Raw genomic sequence first — 16,814 nt, forward strand, 5'->3', positions numbered from 1 at the left:
TTCATATGTATTGGTGTACTCTCTGCAGGTCAATGAGACCTAATCCCAGAAGGTTTCGTACTTCATCTTTCTGCTCTTCTTCATTTTTCTGTTGGTTAACCAACTTCTGAGCTCTTGAGCTAGTCCTGTTGCTCTGCTTCTGGCTTCCCTCTCATCCCTTCATTATTCATTCTTTCATTATCCATCATCAATCCGATATCTGTTAAAAGCCCGCTACTGTAGTTAGTCACATTCTAGGGCACTGGCACTACAGAGCTTAACCAGCTGTGTTTCTGTCCTTGAGGAATTTACATTGTAGGTGATAGAAATTAGAGTATATAACTCCTAGAAAGTGTCCTAGAAACCATAGTTTCAATGTATACATAGCATACTGGGAGGCACAGATGACTGCGTTTGGAAAGGCTTTATATCAGATCTTTCTCATCTGTTTGTTCATTTTAAAAAGATGTTTGGGGGAGGGCATAGGATACATTTTAAAAAATTTTATTGAAGTATAGTTGATTTACAATGTTGTGTTTAATTTCTGCTCTGCAGCAAAGTGACTCAGTTATACATATATATGTTCTTTTTCATATTCTTTTCCATTGTGGTTTATCACAGGATATTGAATATAGTTCCCTGTGCTATACAATAGGACCTTGTTATTTATCCATCCTATATATAATAGTTTGCATTTGCTAATCCCAAACTCCCAGTCCTTTCCTCCCCCACCCCCCTCCCCCTTGGCAACCACAAGTCTGTTCTCTATATCTGTAAATCTGTTTTTGTTTCATAGATATGTTCATTTGTGTCGTATTTTAGATTCCACATATAAGTGATGTAAGGTGGTATTTGTCTTTCTCTTTCGGACTTAACTTTGCTTAGTATGATAATCTCTAGGTCCATCCATGTTGCTGCAAATGGCATTATTCCATTCCTTTTTATGGCTGAGTAATATTCCATTGTATGTATATACCATATCTTGTTTATCCATTCATCTGTCGATGGACATTTAGGTTGTTTCCATGTCTTGGCTATTGCAGATAGTGGTGCTGTGAACATTGGGCTGCGTATATCTTTTTGAATTATAGTTTTGTCTGGGTGTATGCCCAGGAGTGGGATTGCTGGATCGTATGGCAACTCTATTTTTAGTTTTTGGAGGAACCTCTATACTATTTTCCATAGTGGTTGCACCAGTTTACATTCCCACCAACAGCATAAGAGGGTTCCTTTTCCTCCACATCCTCTCCAGCGTTTTATTATTTGTAGACTTTTTAATAAAGGGCATTCCATCTGGTGTGAGGTGGTACCTCACTGTAGTTTTGATTTGTATTTTTCTAATAATTAGTGATGATGAACATCTTTTCATGTGTTTGTTGGGCAGAGTTCTGGGTTGACAGGTGTTTTTCTTTTAGTACTTTAAAGATGTTGTTCCATGGTCCTCTTGTTTGCATTGTTTCTGATGAAAGTCTGATGTGATTCTTTTCTTTTTTCCCCCTCTCTTTATAATGTTTCTGTTTTTTTCTGCCTAAATTCAACATTTGCTCTTAATCTTTTTGGTTTTCAGCAGTTTTAGTATGAGGTTTATAGGTCTTTCAGTATATTTAGGTCGATTTCTCTCAGTTCAGAGTTCTTTTACTTTCTTGGGTTGGTAGTTTATTCTTTTATTGGTTTTTGAAAACTCTTGACCATTATGTCTTCAAATATTTCTCTTGCCCTATTCTCTCTCCTCCTTCTGGGACTCCAGTTACGCATATGTTGGACAATATAATATTTTCCCGCAGCCTAAAGATGCTCTGTTCTTTCACCCTTTTTTGTCTTAACTTTTCAGCTTTATTAATTTCTATTCACTTATTTTCAAGGTTACTGATTCCTTAGCTGTATCCAATATATTGATTTGCCCATAGGAGGAATTTTTAAACTCTGATTATTAAAAAATCCTATCATCATTTGGTTATCTTTTTTGTTTTTAGTATAGTGTACATCTCTCTGTTGAAATCCTTTATCTTTTTAGGCATGCTGTCCGCTTTTGCACTAGATCTTTTAACATAGTAATTTTAATTATTTTAAAGTCCTGCCTGGTGGTTCTAACCTCTGGGTCATTTCTGGATCTTGCTGTATTTCTTAACAGTGGGTGTTTTTTCTTGCTCTTTTTGATGTGTCCTAATTTTTTATTGAATGCTGGGCGTTGTGTCTGGAAGAACCGTAGAGATTGAGGTAAGTGGTATTTATGCTTTGGGCATTTATGCTTCTTCTGTCACACTGTTAGTGTAGTGAGTTGAGTTAGTTTAATAAGTAGTTCAGCTGGGTTAGGGTTTCCTTATTCTATAGTTATTCTTCATGCAGCACCCGCTTCACATTTCTCCAGGGGTGAGCTGTTTTCCTTGTGCTTAGTGTGGGATCTGGCCTGCTGGAGGGTTTTCCCCAGTGTTTCTGCTCCGTCCTCAGCTTTTAGCATTCCCTATATGCCTGTACCACAGAAGGGGTCCCCTTCCAGGCTCTTGCTCCTCTCTCACAGCAGTAAACTACTCTTGCTTATTACTTAGTGCTAAGCTCATGGTGGAGGAGCAGTGGTGGTTTTCAGTTCTGCTGGTCCAGATTCAGCTTTAAGCAGGACCTCTGCTTCTGGATCTTGGAGTGGGTCTTCCTCAGTGTTGCTTCCCCTCTCTGCATGGTAGCCAGCCTCTCTTTGAACCTGGGAGGTCTTGGAGGGTGAGTTTTCTGCTCTCACGTGCAGATCCCTGGTTTGTATCGGTTCAGGATCCTGGGCCAAGAGAGTTTCTTCCACCTCCTTTTGGCAGACCATACTTGCTTCTACCCCTCCCCCAAAACAGCAGACCCTGGGAGGCAAGGGATCGGGTGGGGAGCGGTTTCCTGCCCTCCCCCATCAGCCTGAGGCTTTTGTCTTGGATGAGACAGTGCTGCAGGTAGTGGGCAGAGCTTTGTGCTGCGCGCCACCGAGGGAGCGCGCTCTGGTCTCCAGACCTGCTCTTCGCGTTCCTTCTGCATACCTCCCGTAGGCCTGCTTGTGAGTGAGCGCAGAGCTCCTCACGTCTGGATTCCCAGGGATACTCACCTGTCACACTAGTCCACACTCAGCCTTGAAGAATTTTCAAAACTTTAAAGCTGTTTTCTTCTTCCTGCTTTTCTTGCAGCCATCTCTTCCTCCCAGGCTTTACTAAAGGGAGATAATTCACGGGTCTTGACTTTTCTTGGTGGGACTTGTCACTCTTTGGAAGCAGCTCATGTTACTGCTTTAGGACCTCAGCTCTGTGATGAACTCAAGAAAGTTTGATTTTATAGATTAGCTGGCCTTTCTGCTTGTTCGGTGGTGGTCTATTGTGTAATCTCTGTTTCGTTTTCAGTGAATTGTCTATCCTTACTCTACTTTTACTCTGTTGGGGTTGTTTATAGTTTTCTTATAAATTTGTATGAAATCAATAAATATTAATTCTGTGCCATTTTCATTGAAACTATGTTTTCAGTATTTTTCCTTTATATTTAGATTGTAGTTTTGCTTGCATTTTTTATATGTTGAACCTATCTTTTTTTTTAACTTGAGATTTGTCATATCAATGTTAGAAAGTTATACTTAGTTCCATTTTCTTTTTTATTTTTCTACTTTTGGCCACGCCATGCGGCTTGCAGGATCTTAGTTCCCTGACCAGGGATCAAACCCTGGCCCATGGCAGTGAAAGTGCAGAGTCCCAACCACTGGACTGCCAGGGAATTCCCGATAGTTCTATTTTCTGTTAGTTTGGATTGTCTGTTTTTTATATCTAATTACTGATTCTTAAGTGTTTTACAAAACTTCAGAAAAATACACATAGATATTCTCATAAAATTTTAGGGGGCTCATGCATCTCAGAAGCCATTTTATGGGCTATAGATAATTCCAGATAGTTCAGACACTTAAGGGATTATTAAACTTAGAGTGTGATGGCTACCCTCCTTCCATTCTTTCCTTCCTTCAATTCCTGAATACTTCTTTGGGGCCCTACTCAGAGTTGTGTCCTTTGAGTTTGACACTTTTACCTACATAGAGGCTTTTTTCTTTCTTTCTTTTTTTGTAGTGGGAAGATGATTTGCTGTTTTTCAAGAAAAATTTATCTTGAGAAAATTTGGCAATTCTTCTGTAAAAAGAAAAACTCTAAAAATATTACAGAGTGTTCTTGTATATCCTTCACCCAGCTTCCTCTTAGGTTAATAACTTACATGATCATAGACCATTTCTCAAAACTGAGAAATTAAGCTTGGTACTTTGTACTAAAGCACAAACTTATTTGGATTTCACAAGCTTTTCCACTATTATCCTTTCCTATCCTTGGATTCAATCCAAGATCCCTCACTGTATTTAGACTTAAATTATTTTTAACCATGATTCTGTAAAATGAAAATGCAGGCTCATGTGGTGTCTGTTATGCACAGGACTTTGCCTTTTTTTTCCACCTGTAACGGTAAAAAATTGAGTGTTGACTGCCACTGTACAATTGGTCACCCCACCTCCAGTCCTGTCTGCCTTTTATTCCATTTTATATTGTTGGCAGAATCATCTTTCTAAAGTGTGGTCTAATCCCTTCCGTTTTTTACTCTAAAATATATATTGATTTTTTTCCCCATTGTTTATAGAATTAAGATAATTTGTGTTCAAGCTTCTCCATAGTTTGGTTCCAAGCTGCTTTTTTAAAAATTATTGTCCTTATGCCTTTCACCACAGTGTTTACTTTTTTTCTTTTTTTGATGCCATTGCTTGCCTTAGTCTCTGTGGCCTTAATGCCTTGCTCCCAATGTGTTTGTTCCTAATTAATGATTATACCTATTATTCTTCCTTTTATACAGATATTAGTCTATATTATTCTTGCTAGACAATCTGATAATTGGACAGTTTCACTCAAGGTTTTGAAAAAGAGGGATAGATAAACTAACATCTAGTGAATACTTATTGTAAGGGACATGTATGTCGGGCTTTGTGTCTTTTAAAATATTTGCTTTGATTGTTAGAATCTCAGGGGAAGTGGTCTTTTGTCCTACTTTAGCTTCTAACCACCTCTCCCTTGAATTACTTTGGTGGTTTCCTACTTGGTCTTTGCACTGAGTACTTTGTGTATGTTGTCTAATTTTATTCACAGAGTAAACCTATGAAGTATTTCAGAGATATTAATTAACTTGTTCATGAACTTATTAGACTCCATACCTAGGATTCCAGGTACATGAATTCCTAGAATTCATTTTCATATGCCTCTGGCTTTTACTTTCAAGAGTGTTCTTATTACAACTCAAGTACAATATAATTAAATTTATGGCCAGAAAGGTATTCTGGTTATATTAGTTTAAGACAGGGAAATTTTCTTTTGAAAATTACTCATTTTTATTCTAAAGCTGGGTGGTGACAAAAGAATAAATGTAAATGCCTCCTTAATGCAATTGCTTTTTTGGGAACCACCTTCTTTTGGGGAAAAGATTTCAGTTGTGTGCTTTCCTAAGTAAATGACTTCACTTCCCGTTGAAAGTATGTATTTCTGTTTGTACTGGTTGATCCTGTGAGTTAATTTAACAAATACCTAGTGCCATACATGCTAGGCACTGTTGTAAACCACTGTGGATGTGGCAGTGAATTAGACAGTACAGATTCCTGCCCCATGGACCTTAATTTTTGGTCCTTGCTACCATTATTTATAAACTAGAATGACTATATAAATTCTTTTTTTTCTTTTATACCATGATATAGAATTTAAAAGTACAATTGAAGGAAGAAATATGCACACATACCAACTACTTCTGTTCTGGCATATTCTCCTTTGATTTTCTCACAAAGTTGAATCTCAGATGAACATTAGGATACATGGAGAAACCGGTTCATACCTGACGTTCAGCTCAGACTTTATGGTCAGTTGGTGATACAAGGAGTTTCTTTGCCTGCTGCACCCTTATCGCAAGGTGACTTAGCGTAATGTGCTTTTCCTAACAAGCTCCTTCTCCCGGGTGGTCCAGGGGTAGCCAGTGCAATTCAACTTCATTGTCATCACAAAGACATTAAAAAAATATTTTATTTATTTATTTATTTTGGTTGTGGCGGCTCTTAGTTGTGGCAGGCAGGCTCGTTTAGTTGCGGCTCGTAGGCTCCTTAGTTGCGGCATGCGAACTCTTGGTTGTGGCATGCATGGGGCATCTAGCTCCCTGAGCAGGGATTGAACCCGGGCCCCCTGCATTGGGAGCTTGGAGTCCTAACCACTGCACCACCAGGGAAGTTCCTCAAAGATATCTGTTAGGTTTTCCAAGGGTGGGTTATGTGAGCTCACATGGTAGAGCTAATATCACAAATACAGATTGCGGGTGGAGGGGATGAAGATGTCAAGTGCAATGGTGTTTTCAGGGAATAGTAACTAAATCTCCATAGCTTTCTAGTGTGTGCTTTGAATGGGGATGTGAAGATTAGAGGTTCTTCATTGACTAGCATTATAAGAATATAATTGTGAGTGCTGGCAGGGAATGGCACAGGTAGAGATGGAAGAGCAGAACTCTTAGCATGTGCAAAGCCTTTGGTAGTCCCTTCAGTAGCATTATTGCATTTAATTTTTGTTAAAACTCTGAGAAGTAGTTATAATTTTCCTCATTTTACTGATGAGGAAACAGATTCAAGGAGGTGAAGTTGTTTGTCTCAGGATAGTTCAGGTGTTTGACAAGTGCTGCCTCCTCTGGTGATAAGTGGAATTTTTTCTGTCTGATGCTCCGTATTACTTTGGAGAGACTCTTCTGAAATGAATTCTACCAGGTATTGTTTCTTTAACATTCTTTACCGTCGAGAAAAAATTAATCCATCTAAGAAAGAAATGGAAGGCTTTATTCGAGTCAAATAGAGGATTTTAACCCAGGAACAGGCCCTCAGCAAGCTGAGGACTGTTCTGCCCTTAAAGGTCAAAGCACAGTTATACAGGTTTTTGAGACAGAGGGCTGTACATTAAATGACGTAGATAGTTTGCACAATCCAGATCTGTGAGTACAAAGTGGGGGTCATTGTGGCCCCTTACAAGATCATGAAGGAATGTTATCTTCTTTTTTAAATTAATTAATATATTTATTTTTGGCTGCATTGGGTCTTCGTTGCTGCGCGTGGGCTTTCTCTCTTTGCGGCGAGTGGGGGCTACTCTTCGTTGTGATGCACAGACTTCTCATTGTGGTGGCTTTTCTTGTTGCGGAGCACAGGCTATAGGCGCGCGGGCTTCAGCAGTTGTGGCTCGCGGGCTCTAGAGCGCAGGCTCAGTAGTTGTGGCACATGGGCTTAGTTGCTCAGTGGCATGTGGGATCTTCCCAGACCAGGGCTCGAACCCGTGTCCCCTGCATTGCAGGCGGATTCTTAACCACTGCGCCAACCAGGGAAGTCCCCAAGAAGGAATATTATCTTTTAAGGAGTTGTCTTGTTGGTGCTAGGAGAACATTGCTCTTTATGAGTGAACATGAATTTCTGCCAGTGGGGTAGGTTAGGCCAATGCATAATGCGGATACACAATGCACAGTAGAGGGGAGCGAGGTCAAAGGGCAGTGAAAAATTTTCATGTTTAAATTTTCCTTGATTTGCCTTAGAATATGAAATTTTATCATTATTAAGATATGGAATTGATTTTCACTGTCCAAGAAAAAAATTTTTTTTTTTTGCGGTACACGAGCCTGTCACTGCTGTGGCCTCTCCCGTTGCGGAGCACAGGCTCCGGACACGCAGGCTCAGCGGCCATGGCTCACGGGCCCAGCCGCTCCGCAACATGTGGGATCTTCCCGGACTGGAGCACGAACCCGTGTCCCGTGCATCGGCAGGCGGACTCTCAACCACTGCGCCACCAGGGAAGCCCAAGAAAAAATATTTTTAGTGTGGTCTACAGTGGGTATTTTAGGATGGTGGGTATTTTGGTTCTGTCCTCTCTGGATTGTCTTATTTCTCTTTTGATCTGGCTTACGTAGTATAATTGGTATAGGCAGTGTGGTCATTTAAATAAATACCTAATTTCTCAGTATTTTGTCAGAGCATCTTTATTTCCTCAGTATGCTTCAGTTGGCACATTTTTATCCAAGAAGTTAGAAGACACTGGAAAATACTGAGGGTTTTTTATTTAAGTTTTTTCCTAACCCTTGAATGGTCACTAGATGGCCTGCTGGTATTGCATTTTAACTTGGCGGGTTATGACATAAAGAAGTAGGCTTCTTGCTGATGGTTTTAATCTAAAGTGATATTTTAAATACTGTTTTTAAATCTACTAGGAACTCTAGATTTAGTAGTGCTATAAATTATTTAAGGGTTTATCTTCCTATGAAATGGTGGTTTAGTGCTCTAAATGGGTTTTATACTGCATGTAAAACCAGACTTTGCAGCTCAGTTTTAAAGTGATGCCAGTATGCCGTTGGTGTTCATGCTTTGGAGGCATGTAGCTTAGATAATAGAAATTTAATAGTTTCATAAAAAGATGATTGAGCTCTCGTGTTCAAATCTGTTGAGATTTGGCTCAAGAAAAAGTTCAGAAAGTACCTAAAGGAAAAATTTTAAATGTGAAGTCACTGTCTTTATTAACTTATTCACAGTTCTTTAGGAAGATTAAAAAGAGAAGGCAAGAACTACTCTTTTCAGGTAGTGAATGTTGTTTGTTCTGCTGGCCAGTGTCCAGGAAAAAAACAATTTTCTCTTTGAACAAAGATACGGATACAACATATGTTAGGTCTTAGATTGTATTTAGTCAGTCAAGCAAAAAAAAAAAAAAAGAAAAAATTTTGAGTATCCATGTTACATTTTAAAATTAAATTTTAAAGTATTTCTAGACCTCCCTCATTAACGGTAGCATGTGAATTGTTTACTGACCCCCTACTCAGGAGAACTCCTAGGAGCACCCCTGTTTCCTCTCTACCCTTAAATACTTGGCGACTCTGGCGCTCTTAAAACTGGAAGTAAGGGGTTAGGTACATGAACACTTGTTCCTGACCTGGCTTGTGATCTATTTCTGTTTTAAAGGAAATTTCCTGAAATAAAGGGTTTCATTTGTACAGGTGTCAGAAGAACACATGATTTTCTAACAGCTGACTGTTTCTCTGGGAATCCGAATGAATCCCAACTAAAATGGGTAGCTCATGTGGCAGGGACTTCATGTTCTGTTGTCCAGATCTCTTGTCTCACTTTGAGGTGGTTTTGACTCTTTTAGATGTTCAGTAGTGGTTTTGGAAACGAAAACTATTTGTCAGTAGAATGTGCTAGGAACTGACTGTGTCTGCATTTTAAAACCTTTTTGTCTTCCTGATAGTTGTCCAGTCCACAGAGAACTCGCTTCCTCTGAGTATGTGTTCCATGTTCCTGTTGGCTCCTGCTATGTTTGTGTTAATTCCAAAAGTGCTCACTTTATGTACCTTTTTAGAAGAGAAAAACAGTAGCAACCTCTTGAACCTTTATTTTGCCATTGGTTAGATATCAGAAGAATTTTCTAAGTTGTGAGGTTAAAATTCAGTTTAAAATAATTGCAGGGTGTGAATTTTGAAAATGGAAGAATTTTGTGACATGCTTGTAATGAAAACAGTTTTATACTTAAATTTTTTTTTTTTTTTGCGGTACGCGGGCTTCTCACTGTTGTGGCCTCTCCCGTTGCGGAGCACAGGCTCCAAACGCGCAGGCTCAGCGGCCATGGCTCACGGGCCCAGCCGCTCCGCGGCATGTGGGATCTTCCCGGACCGGGGCACGAACCCGTGTCCCCTGCATCGGCAGGCGGACTCTCAACCACTGTGCCACCAGGGAAGCCCTTTAAATAATTTTAATTATAAATATTAAGCAATAAAATTTTATGTAATTTAAAATTATTTTCTCGAACGACTTCCCTCCTTTTTGAAAAGCAAGTGATTATAGGGGAATTCCCTGGTGGTCCAGTTGTTTGGACTCCACACTTCCACTGCAGGGGGCACGGGTTTGAACCCTGGTTGGGGAACAAAGATCCTGCAAGCCATGTGGCATGGCCAATAAAAATTAAAAAAAAAAAAGTGATTATAGCCTCTAAGTTCATGCCTACAAAGCAGCACATTACTAACATGCATTACTAAAGCTGTGGCATTGTTAGCGTACAGAACGTAAAAAAATAATTTGGTAGGATTTATAATATAGATACCACTCTTTCGTGTTCAAACTAGTTCTCTTGGATTTGCTCACAAACTGTAATTTGTTTTTTAACTTAGGGTGTGGTTGGAAGGAAATAGACACGACATATAGAAAGAAACATTTGTTGGTTCTCAGTTCTTACTTTGAACAGAGTCTCTTCAGAGGGAGCAGATTCACATACCTGAGTGTACACTCCAGTGTCCTGGCGTTCTACAGAAGGGGGGATTCCAGGGTGGAGGCAAGGCGGAGACACACCCAGCCTCGTGCTGGGAGCATTACAGTGGGCAGTGTGCACTGCTGCTATTCATTAGTATTTGTGAGCTGACTCTGGTGATGATGGCTTAGGAAACCAGCTAAAAATGCCCTGTTGCGTCCAACAGAGATGAAAAGATTTAGTCTATTGGATGCGCTCCTCTGACCCTCCAAGATTGTTGACAGCTATTAGTGGTAAATGGGGGGTGGGGGAGAGTAGTCAACACACATCGCAAAAAAGGCATCTCATCCTTACAAAATAATATAGGCTTCAGAGATGGCAAAGAAAGCTTTACGTAGAGTTGTTTGTATCAGTGAAATTCTTCTCTTCCCTGGAGTTCCTGTGTCATTTATTCCCAGACTGTGATTCTGGTTTTCAAAGTTCTAAGGGGTCTCAAGTGGTGGAAGTGGAGGTTTTCAATTTATTCACAGTGATGGAGTTTGAGAAAGTTGGTTGAACATCGTTCACTTGTTATTAATAGAAATGTTTAGATGTAACTGAAATGTTGAATATCTTTACTTTTTGTCTAGGACTTTATTAACACAGAAAGATCACACACTGACCAGAAACCCTGGGAACTGTAAATGTTTAATAAAATCATGAAAGTAAACTAAGAACAATTTATGTGGCAAAATGTTTCATAACTTAGTTTTATGGGAAAAACAGTAAAGGTTTTTCTTTTAATTTTTATTTTTTAAAATTTGTTTTCTTATCTGGAGGAGAATAGTGTTGGGACCTGAGTTGGAATCCCAGTTCCAACACTTATCAATTAACTGTACGACCTTGGAAAAAATAACCTGATTTCTCTGGCTTCAATTCTCTCATCTGTGAAATGGGAAATAAAAATAGTACCTGTCTCAGAATTGTACTGAGGATTCTATTAATAAATGTAGAGTGCTTAGGACAGTTCCTGGCATGTAGCAAGCACACTATAACTATTATTTATTGAGTATTTATTTGTGTGGTAAGCACGTTGGAACACAGTACAACAGGGATTTGGGGCACGTTAATAAACGTCTCCTGAGCCTTAATTTCCTCATCTGTAAAAGGAGGATAGCAATAGCTTCTTCTATTTTCATAGGTAGGATTGCATGAAAATTAAATGAATTAGTTCACGTGAAGCCCTTAGAACATTGCTGGTATTGTTGTTAGCATCCAGTAAATGTGAGCCCCGCAGTTTACATACTTTAAGTCATTTGTCACAGCAGCCCTGTAACTACACACACACACACACACACACACACACACACACACACAGTTTTTGGTGGCAGTGTTGTTAAACAGCTGAGACGGAGACAAGGTGAGAAATGTTAGATAACCTGCTCAAGGTTGCACTGTTAGAATCTGAACTCAGGTCTTAAGTACAAAAATCAGAAATAACTGACCTATAGACCTGTGTTGCGTTCTTGTAGCTCTTTTTGGTTTTGAAAATGTGGTGTGTCTAATGTTTTGTGATTAATGCAGATATTTAATTTCAAGTGTGTTTTGTGAAACTACCATACTCTTTCTCACAAAAGCCCTAATGAATGCCTGACTTTTTGTGTAATTTAATTTAGCATTTGTTCCTAGTGTGGAGGACTTAAATTCTTTATTTTACAAAAATGTGTGTTCCTCAAGGTACCTTTCAGAGCTTTACATGTCCAAGAAGCTAATTGAACATATAGGGAGTGTGTGCAGTTCCCTTAATGCACATCATACTGTTCTGGGAAAAGTTGATTCTGAATTTTTGTTTTCTGGTTGAGGGAGTAATAGCCTTTGTAGAAAATGCTGAAACTACCAGTTGCCCTGTAATGCCCATGGGTGAAAAACGCTTGGCGGGGAACATATATAGGGTGATGGGTTTTTCTCCTTTCCACATTCTCTTTATTGCTGTTTTATAATTTAAAATAAATGTATTAAAAATAATTCCTGGAGTTAGAAGGTACAGAATGGACTACCTTAAGCTATTTCTCTCGCTAGATTTAAAAAAGAGTCTTTACAAGGTTGTACGGTATTTACATCTACAAAGAGAAAATTGAGGCTGTCTCTCTTCTTCATCATTATTCTTTGATGCCCTCATGTCGTGTTTACCTTTAGTAAATACAATAAGTAGCCGTCTGCTGTGGGTACCTGCTGCAGGCTTAATTGCAGAAGGCGGTCTGGAAGGTTTATGAAGTGCCCTGTGCTGTGCGGAGTTTGTGCTTAACACACACTTTCTACTTTGCCGTGAGTGGTGGGATGCTCAAAGGACACAGGGCTTCCAGAGACCTAGCTGAACGTGGTGTGGTAGTAAGCAGTGCTTCTTTATTTATGTCTTTTAATTTTATTCTTTCTTTCTTTTTTCCTTCATGTTTACTCTTCTTATTCATTCTTGGGTTTTTCATGAGAAAGATCAGAGGCCTTGAATTTACTGGTAGGAGGAGCTTGATTTTGGTACATGATTTAGCCAGTGCTCTTCCATCTTTGAGGGAACAGAATATCAGAAAAATGTAGTAGAATAATTCTTTCTAGATTCTCAGAACCCATACGGACTGCTTGAGTGGTAGCACTCAGGCTTTCATGAGATCGTCTATCTGACTCTGCTTTTTTCTACTACTGAAGATATTAATGAAAGTCCAAATGTAAGTTGAAGTTTCTTCCCAAACATTTTCTTTCTAAAAGTAGTAGGTATTGTCCTTAAACACCTGGTTCTTCCATTAATATTCATTTTGAATTACTTTTTCTGTTGTTATGCATTTTTTAAAATGGGTTTTATTTTTTAGAGCAGTTTCAGGTTCACAGCAGAACTTGAGTGGAAAGTATAGAGAATGAACTCCCATGGCTCCCCTCCCTGCCACACACAGCTTATCCTGCTACCAGTATCCCTCACCAGAGTGGTACCTTTGTTATAATTGAAGAACCTACATTGACACATTGTTATCATCCATAGTTCATAGTTTACATTAGCATTGAACCTTCTGTGGGTTTTGACAAATGTGTAATGACATTTATACACCATTGTAGTATCATAGAGAATAGTTGCACTGCCCTAGAAAATCCCCTGTGTTCTTCCTATTCGTCCCTTCTCCCCTCCCCTGTAACCCTGGGCAACCACTGATGTTTTTACTCTCTCCATAGTTTTGCCTTTTCAGAATGTCACATAGTTGAAATCATACAATATGTAGCCTTTTCAGACGGGCTTCTTTCACTTAATAGTCTGCATTTAAGTTTTCTCCATGTCTTTTCATGGCTTGATAGCTCATTTCTTCTTAGTGCTGAATAATTAATATTCCATTGTCTGGATGTACCACAGTTTATCCATTCATCTACCAAAGGACTTCTTGGTTGTTTTCAAGTTTTGGCAAATATGAGTAAGGCTGCTATAAACATCTGTGTGCAGGTGGATGTAAGTTTTCACCTCATTTGGATAAATACCAGGGGGCATGATGGCTGGATTATTTGGTGAGAGTATGTTTAGCTTTGTAAGAAGTCACCAGATTGTCTTCTAAAGCAGCTGTACCATTTTGCATTCACACCACCAGGGAATGAGTGTTCCTGTTGCTCCGCATCCTTGTCAGCATTCGATGTGGTCAGTGTTTTGGATTTTGGTCATTCTGATAAGTATATTCTAATGGTGGTATCTCATTGTTGTTTTAAATTGCATTTCCTTGATGATATATGATGTAGAGTATCGTTTCATATACTTATTTGTCATCTGTATATCTTTTCTGTGAGTTGTCTGTTCAGGTCTCTGGCCCATTTTCTAATAGGATTCTTTTCTTACTGTTGAGTTTTAAGAGTTCTTTGTATATTTTGGGTAACAGTCCTTTTTCAGATATGCCTTTTCCAGCTATTTTGTCTCAGTCTGTGGCTTGTCTTCTCATTCTCTTGAGAATTAATTTATTTTGCATAAGAAATTATTGCTTGGATACATATGGAAAACCCTTAGTCAGTGCCAGTTTTGGATGCTTATAGAGATTACTTGATTGATTTGACTGGAAAGTTTTAAAGTAATTAAACACATTTGGTAGGATTTCCCAGGTGGTCCAGTGGTTAAGACTCTGCCCTTCATATGTATAGCTGCTTCACTTTGTTATACAGCAGAAACTAACACACCATTGTAAAGCAATTATATCCCAATAAAGATGTTAAAAAAAGAAGAAAAAAGAAAAGACTCTGCTCTTCCCTGCAGGGGGCGCCGCTTTGATTCCTGGTCAGGGAACTAAGATCCTGCATGCTGTGCAGTGTGGCCAAAAAAGAAAAAAGGGAAAAAAAGGAAAACCCCCCAAAACACATTTACTAATTATTCCTAGGTATATGACAAGTGTGAATAGGCCTTGTAAAGGTCACTGGATGAGCCGTGTATAAGAGCAGTATATAAGTTTGTGGTAATTACAGACAGGAACTTGTGGGACAGATGAGATAGAGCACTGTCCCAATGTGATATAAATGAATACTAGGACGTTTTGTTAAAATTTCCGGACTACATTTCGTAAGACATCAGAGACTGCTGTTTCTCAAACTGCAGTGGTGGGAGTAGAGCTGACGTGCTCTGGAATACTGTGTTACATGACTAAGAAGGTGGCTTTAGTGACAATGGTGACAAAGATGCATGTGGAAGCTGGAATGAAATGGTTTTATAATATGTTACAGAAAATAATGATTATGTTTAGAGTGCTTTTTTTGTTTATTTCTTTGTTTCCAAATTATTTTTATCATTACCCCTTACTTGAGGTTACCTCTTCTTTGCCGTTGCATGATCTTGACTTATATGGCATATTCCAGGAATTTCTGTCTCACTAGATAGTGGGAGATTAGATTAATGAAGTCTTGCATGTGGGATGTTACCGGCTTGCAAGTAGACCAGCTGTCACTAGGAAAATTGATTGGGAGGTACAGCATTAAATCCCTGTCTTACACGTCGTTTTTTAAGTCTCATTTTGAAATGTTAATTTTCTTCATTAAGATACCCTTTGGGGAAAGCTAAATTGTTGAATCAAACATTTAACTGTACTTTTGTGTATGTATAGGATATTGTACCTGTGGATGCCTCTTATGAAGTGAAAGAACTCTATGTGCCAGAAAATAAACTTCATTTGGCAAAAACAGATGCAGAAACATTACCAGCATTGAAAATTAATAAAGTGAGTGCTTTGTTCCTTTTCCTACTGAGTGATTTAACCTTATGTATAGTGGTTAGTCTATAGAATTTGTGATTTTATTTTTGTGTTTGAGGGTGTGAGTGATAGTGGTAGTTGTGTATATCACAATTCCCCAGGGATGGGAAATATGTTTAATTTGTAAAACCATATTTCTAAATTACCATGGCTTTGATTTCATTTTAGTCATAACATTTATTTATTATGAAATATCAAAAAACAAAGATTATGTAAGATTTTTAGGCTTATCAGAAGGAATGGGTTCTAAAAGTTTAAAAACCTTTAATAATTAAATAATTAAAATGAACATTTTTTCCCTTTAAACATGTTTCCTAATCCCTTGTCAAAACCCTGACTTTCCCTTTCTTATATCGTGAAGAATAATTCTGTTGTGTATGTTAGCTCTAATAATAGCATTAGGTGTTTTTCCCAATAGAAAACTGCTTAGTTAAACTAGATATGACAATGGTGACTATAATTTATCACTTTCAAATCTTAGGGAATTTTAAATTGTGTCATTCAGATATACTTTAAAAATGGAGAGATTTAGGAATAAGAACGTAGACCGGGACTAGAATTTCCCTGCCTTTCTTTTAATATAGTTAAAATCCCGGACACCCAGGGAGGTGCCAAATGTGCAAGTAGGAGAAAGAAAAATAACCCCCAAGCCTTCTGAGGTCGGAGGAAGACTCTTCAAAGACTTACTCTCATTCTTGATAGGAGTATATTATCTAGGTGATTTGTGTGATTGGGTTTCTGACCAGAAGCTAAGACATGCTGCAGGGGAGCAGAGAGAGGGAGAGTTGGAGAGCAGAGGCACTCAAAGCTGACTTTGCAAAGGCACAATAGATTTTGTCACTGACAGACTGTGCATCAAATGAACGAACACACACACACACACACACACACACACACACACACACACACAGGGCAGGGAGGAGGGAAGAGGAGAGAGAGAGAGAACAAAACTGAGAATGAATGCATATGAATCCAGGTCAGTTAGACTCAATAACCCAGAAAAACAGCTGCCTTTTCTAAATGTGATCTTTTTTTCAATACGGTAGTTTGTTCTTTGCACAGCAGTATGCAAAGTAATTAATTAAAAAAATTAGGTTGCATCATATAATGTATGCTAGGCTGCCATAACAAATACCATACCCTGGATGGCTTAAACAACAGAAATTTATTTTCCCATAGTTCAGTAAGTTAGAAAGTCCAAGATCCAGGTGCTGGCTGATTTGTTTCCTGGCGAGGCTCCCTTGCTGACTTGCTGTCAGACGCCTTCTCACCTTATCCTCACAGTGTGTCCGTGGGAGCTCTGGTGTCTCTTTCTCTTATGAGGGCACCA

The 16,814-nt window shown here is 38.8% G+C and overlaps 1 protein-coding gene across 3 annotated transcripts in view; it reads left to right on the forward strand.

Annotated features, from left to right (window-relative positions):
- PAPSS1 (3'-phosphoadenosine 5'-phosphosulfate synthase 1) overlaps positions 1-16,814 on the forward strand; it is a 108,811-nt gene that overhangs the window by 39,978 nt on the left and 52,019 nt on the right. For all 3 annotated transcript variants that reach the window (XM_067735390.1, XM_067735392.1, XM_067735389.1), the window contains one exon: positions 15,338-15,451. In XM_067735390.1, coding sequence (XP_067591491.1) covers positions 15,338-15,451 — 114 coding nt within the window. The remainder of the gene's footprint in view (positions 1-15,337; positions 15,452-16,814) is intronic.

This window comes from Pseudorca crassidens, chromosome 4 (assembly GCF_039906515.1).
Source record: "Pseudorca crassidens isolate mPseCra1 chromosome 4, mPseCra1.hap1, whole genome shotgun sequence".
NCBI lineage: Eukaryota > Metazoa > Chordata > Mammalia > Artiodactyla > Delphinidae > Pseudorca > Pseudorca crassidens.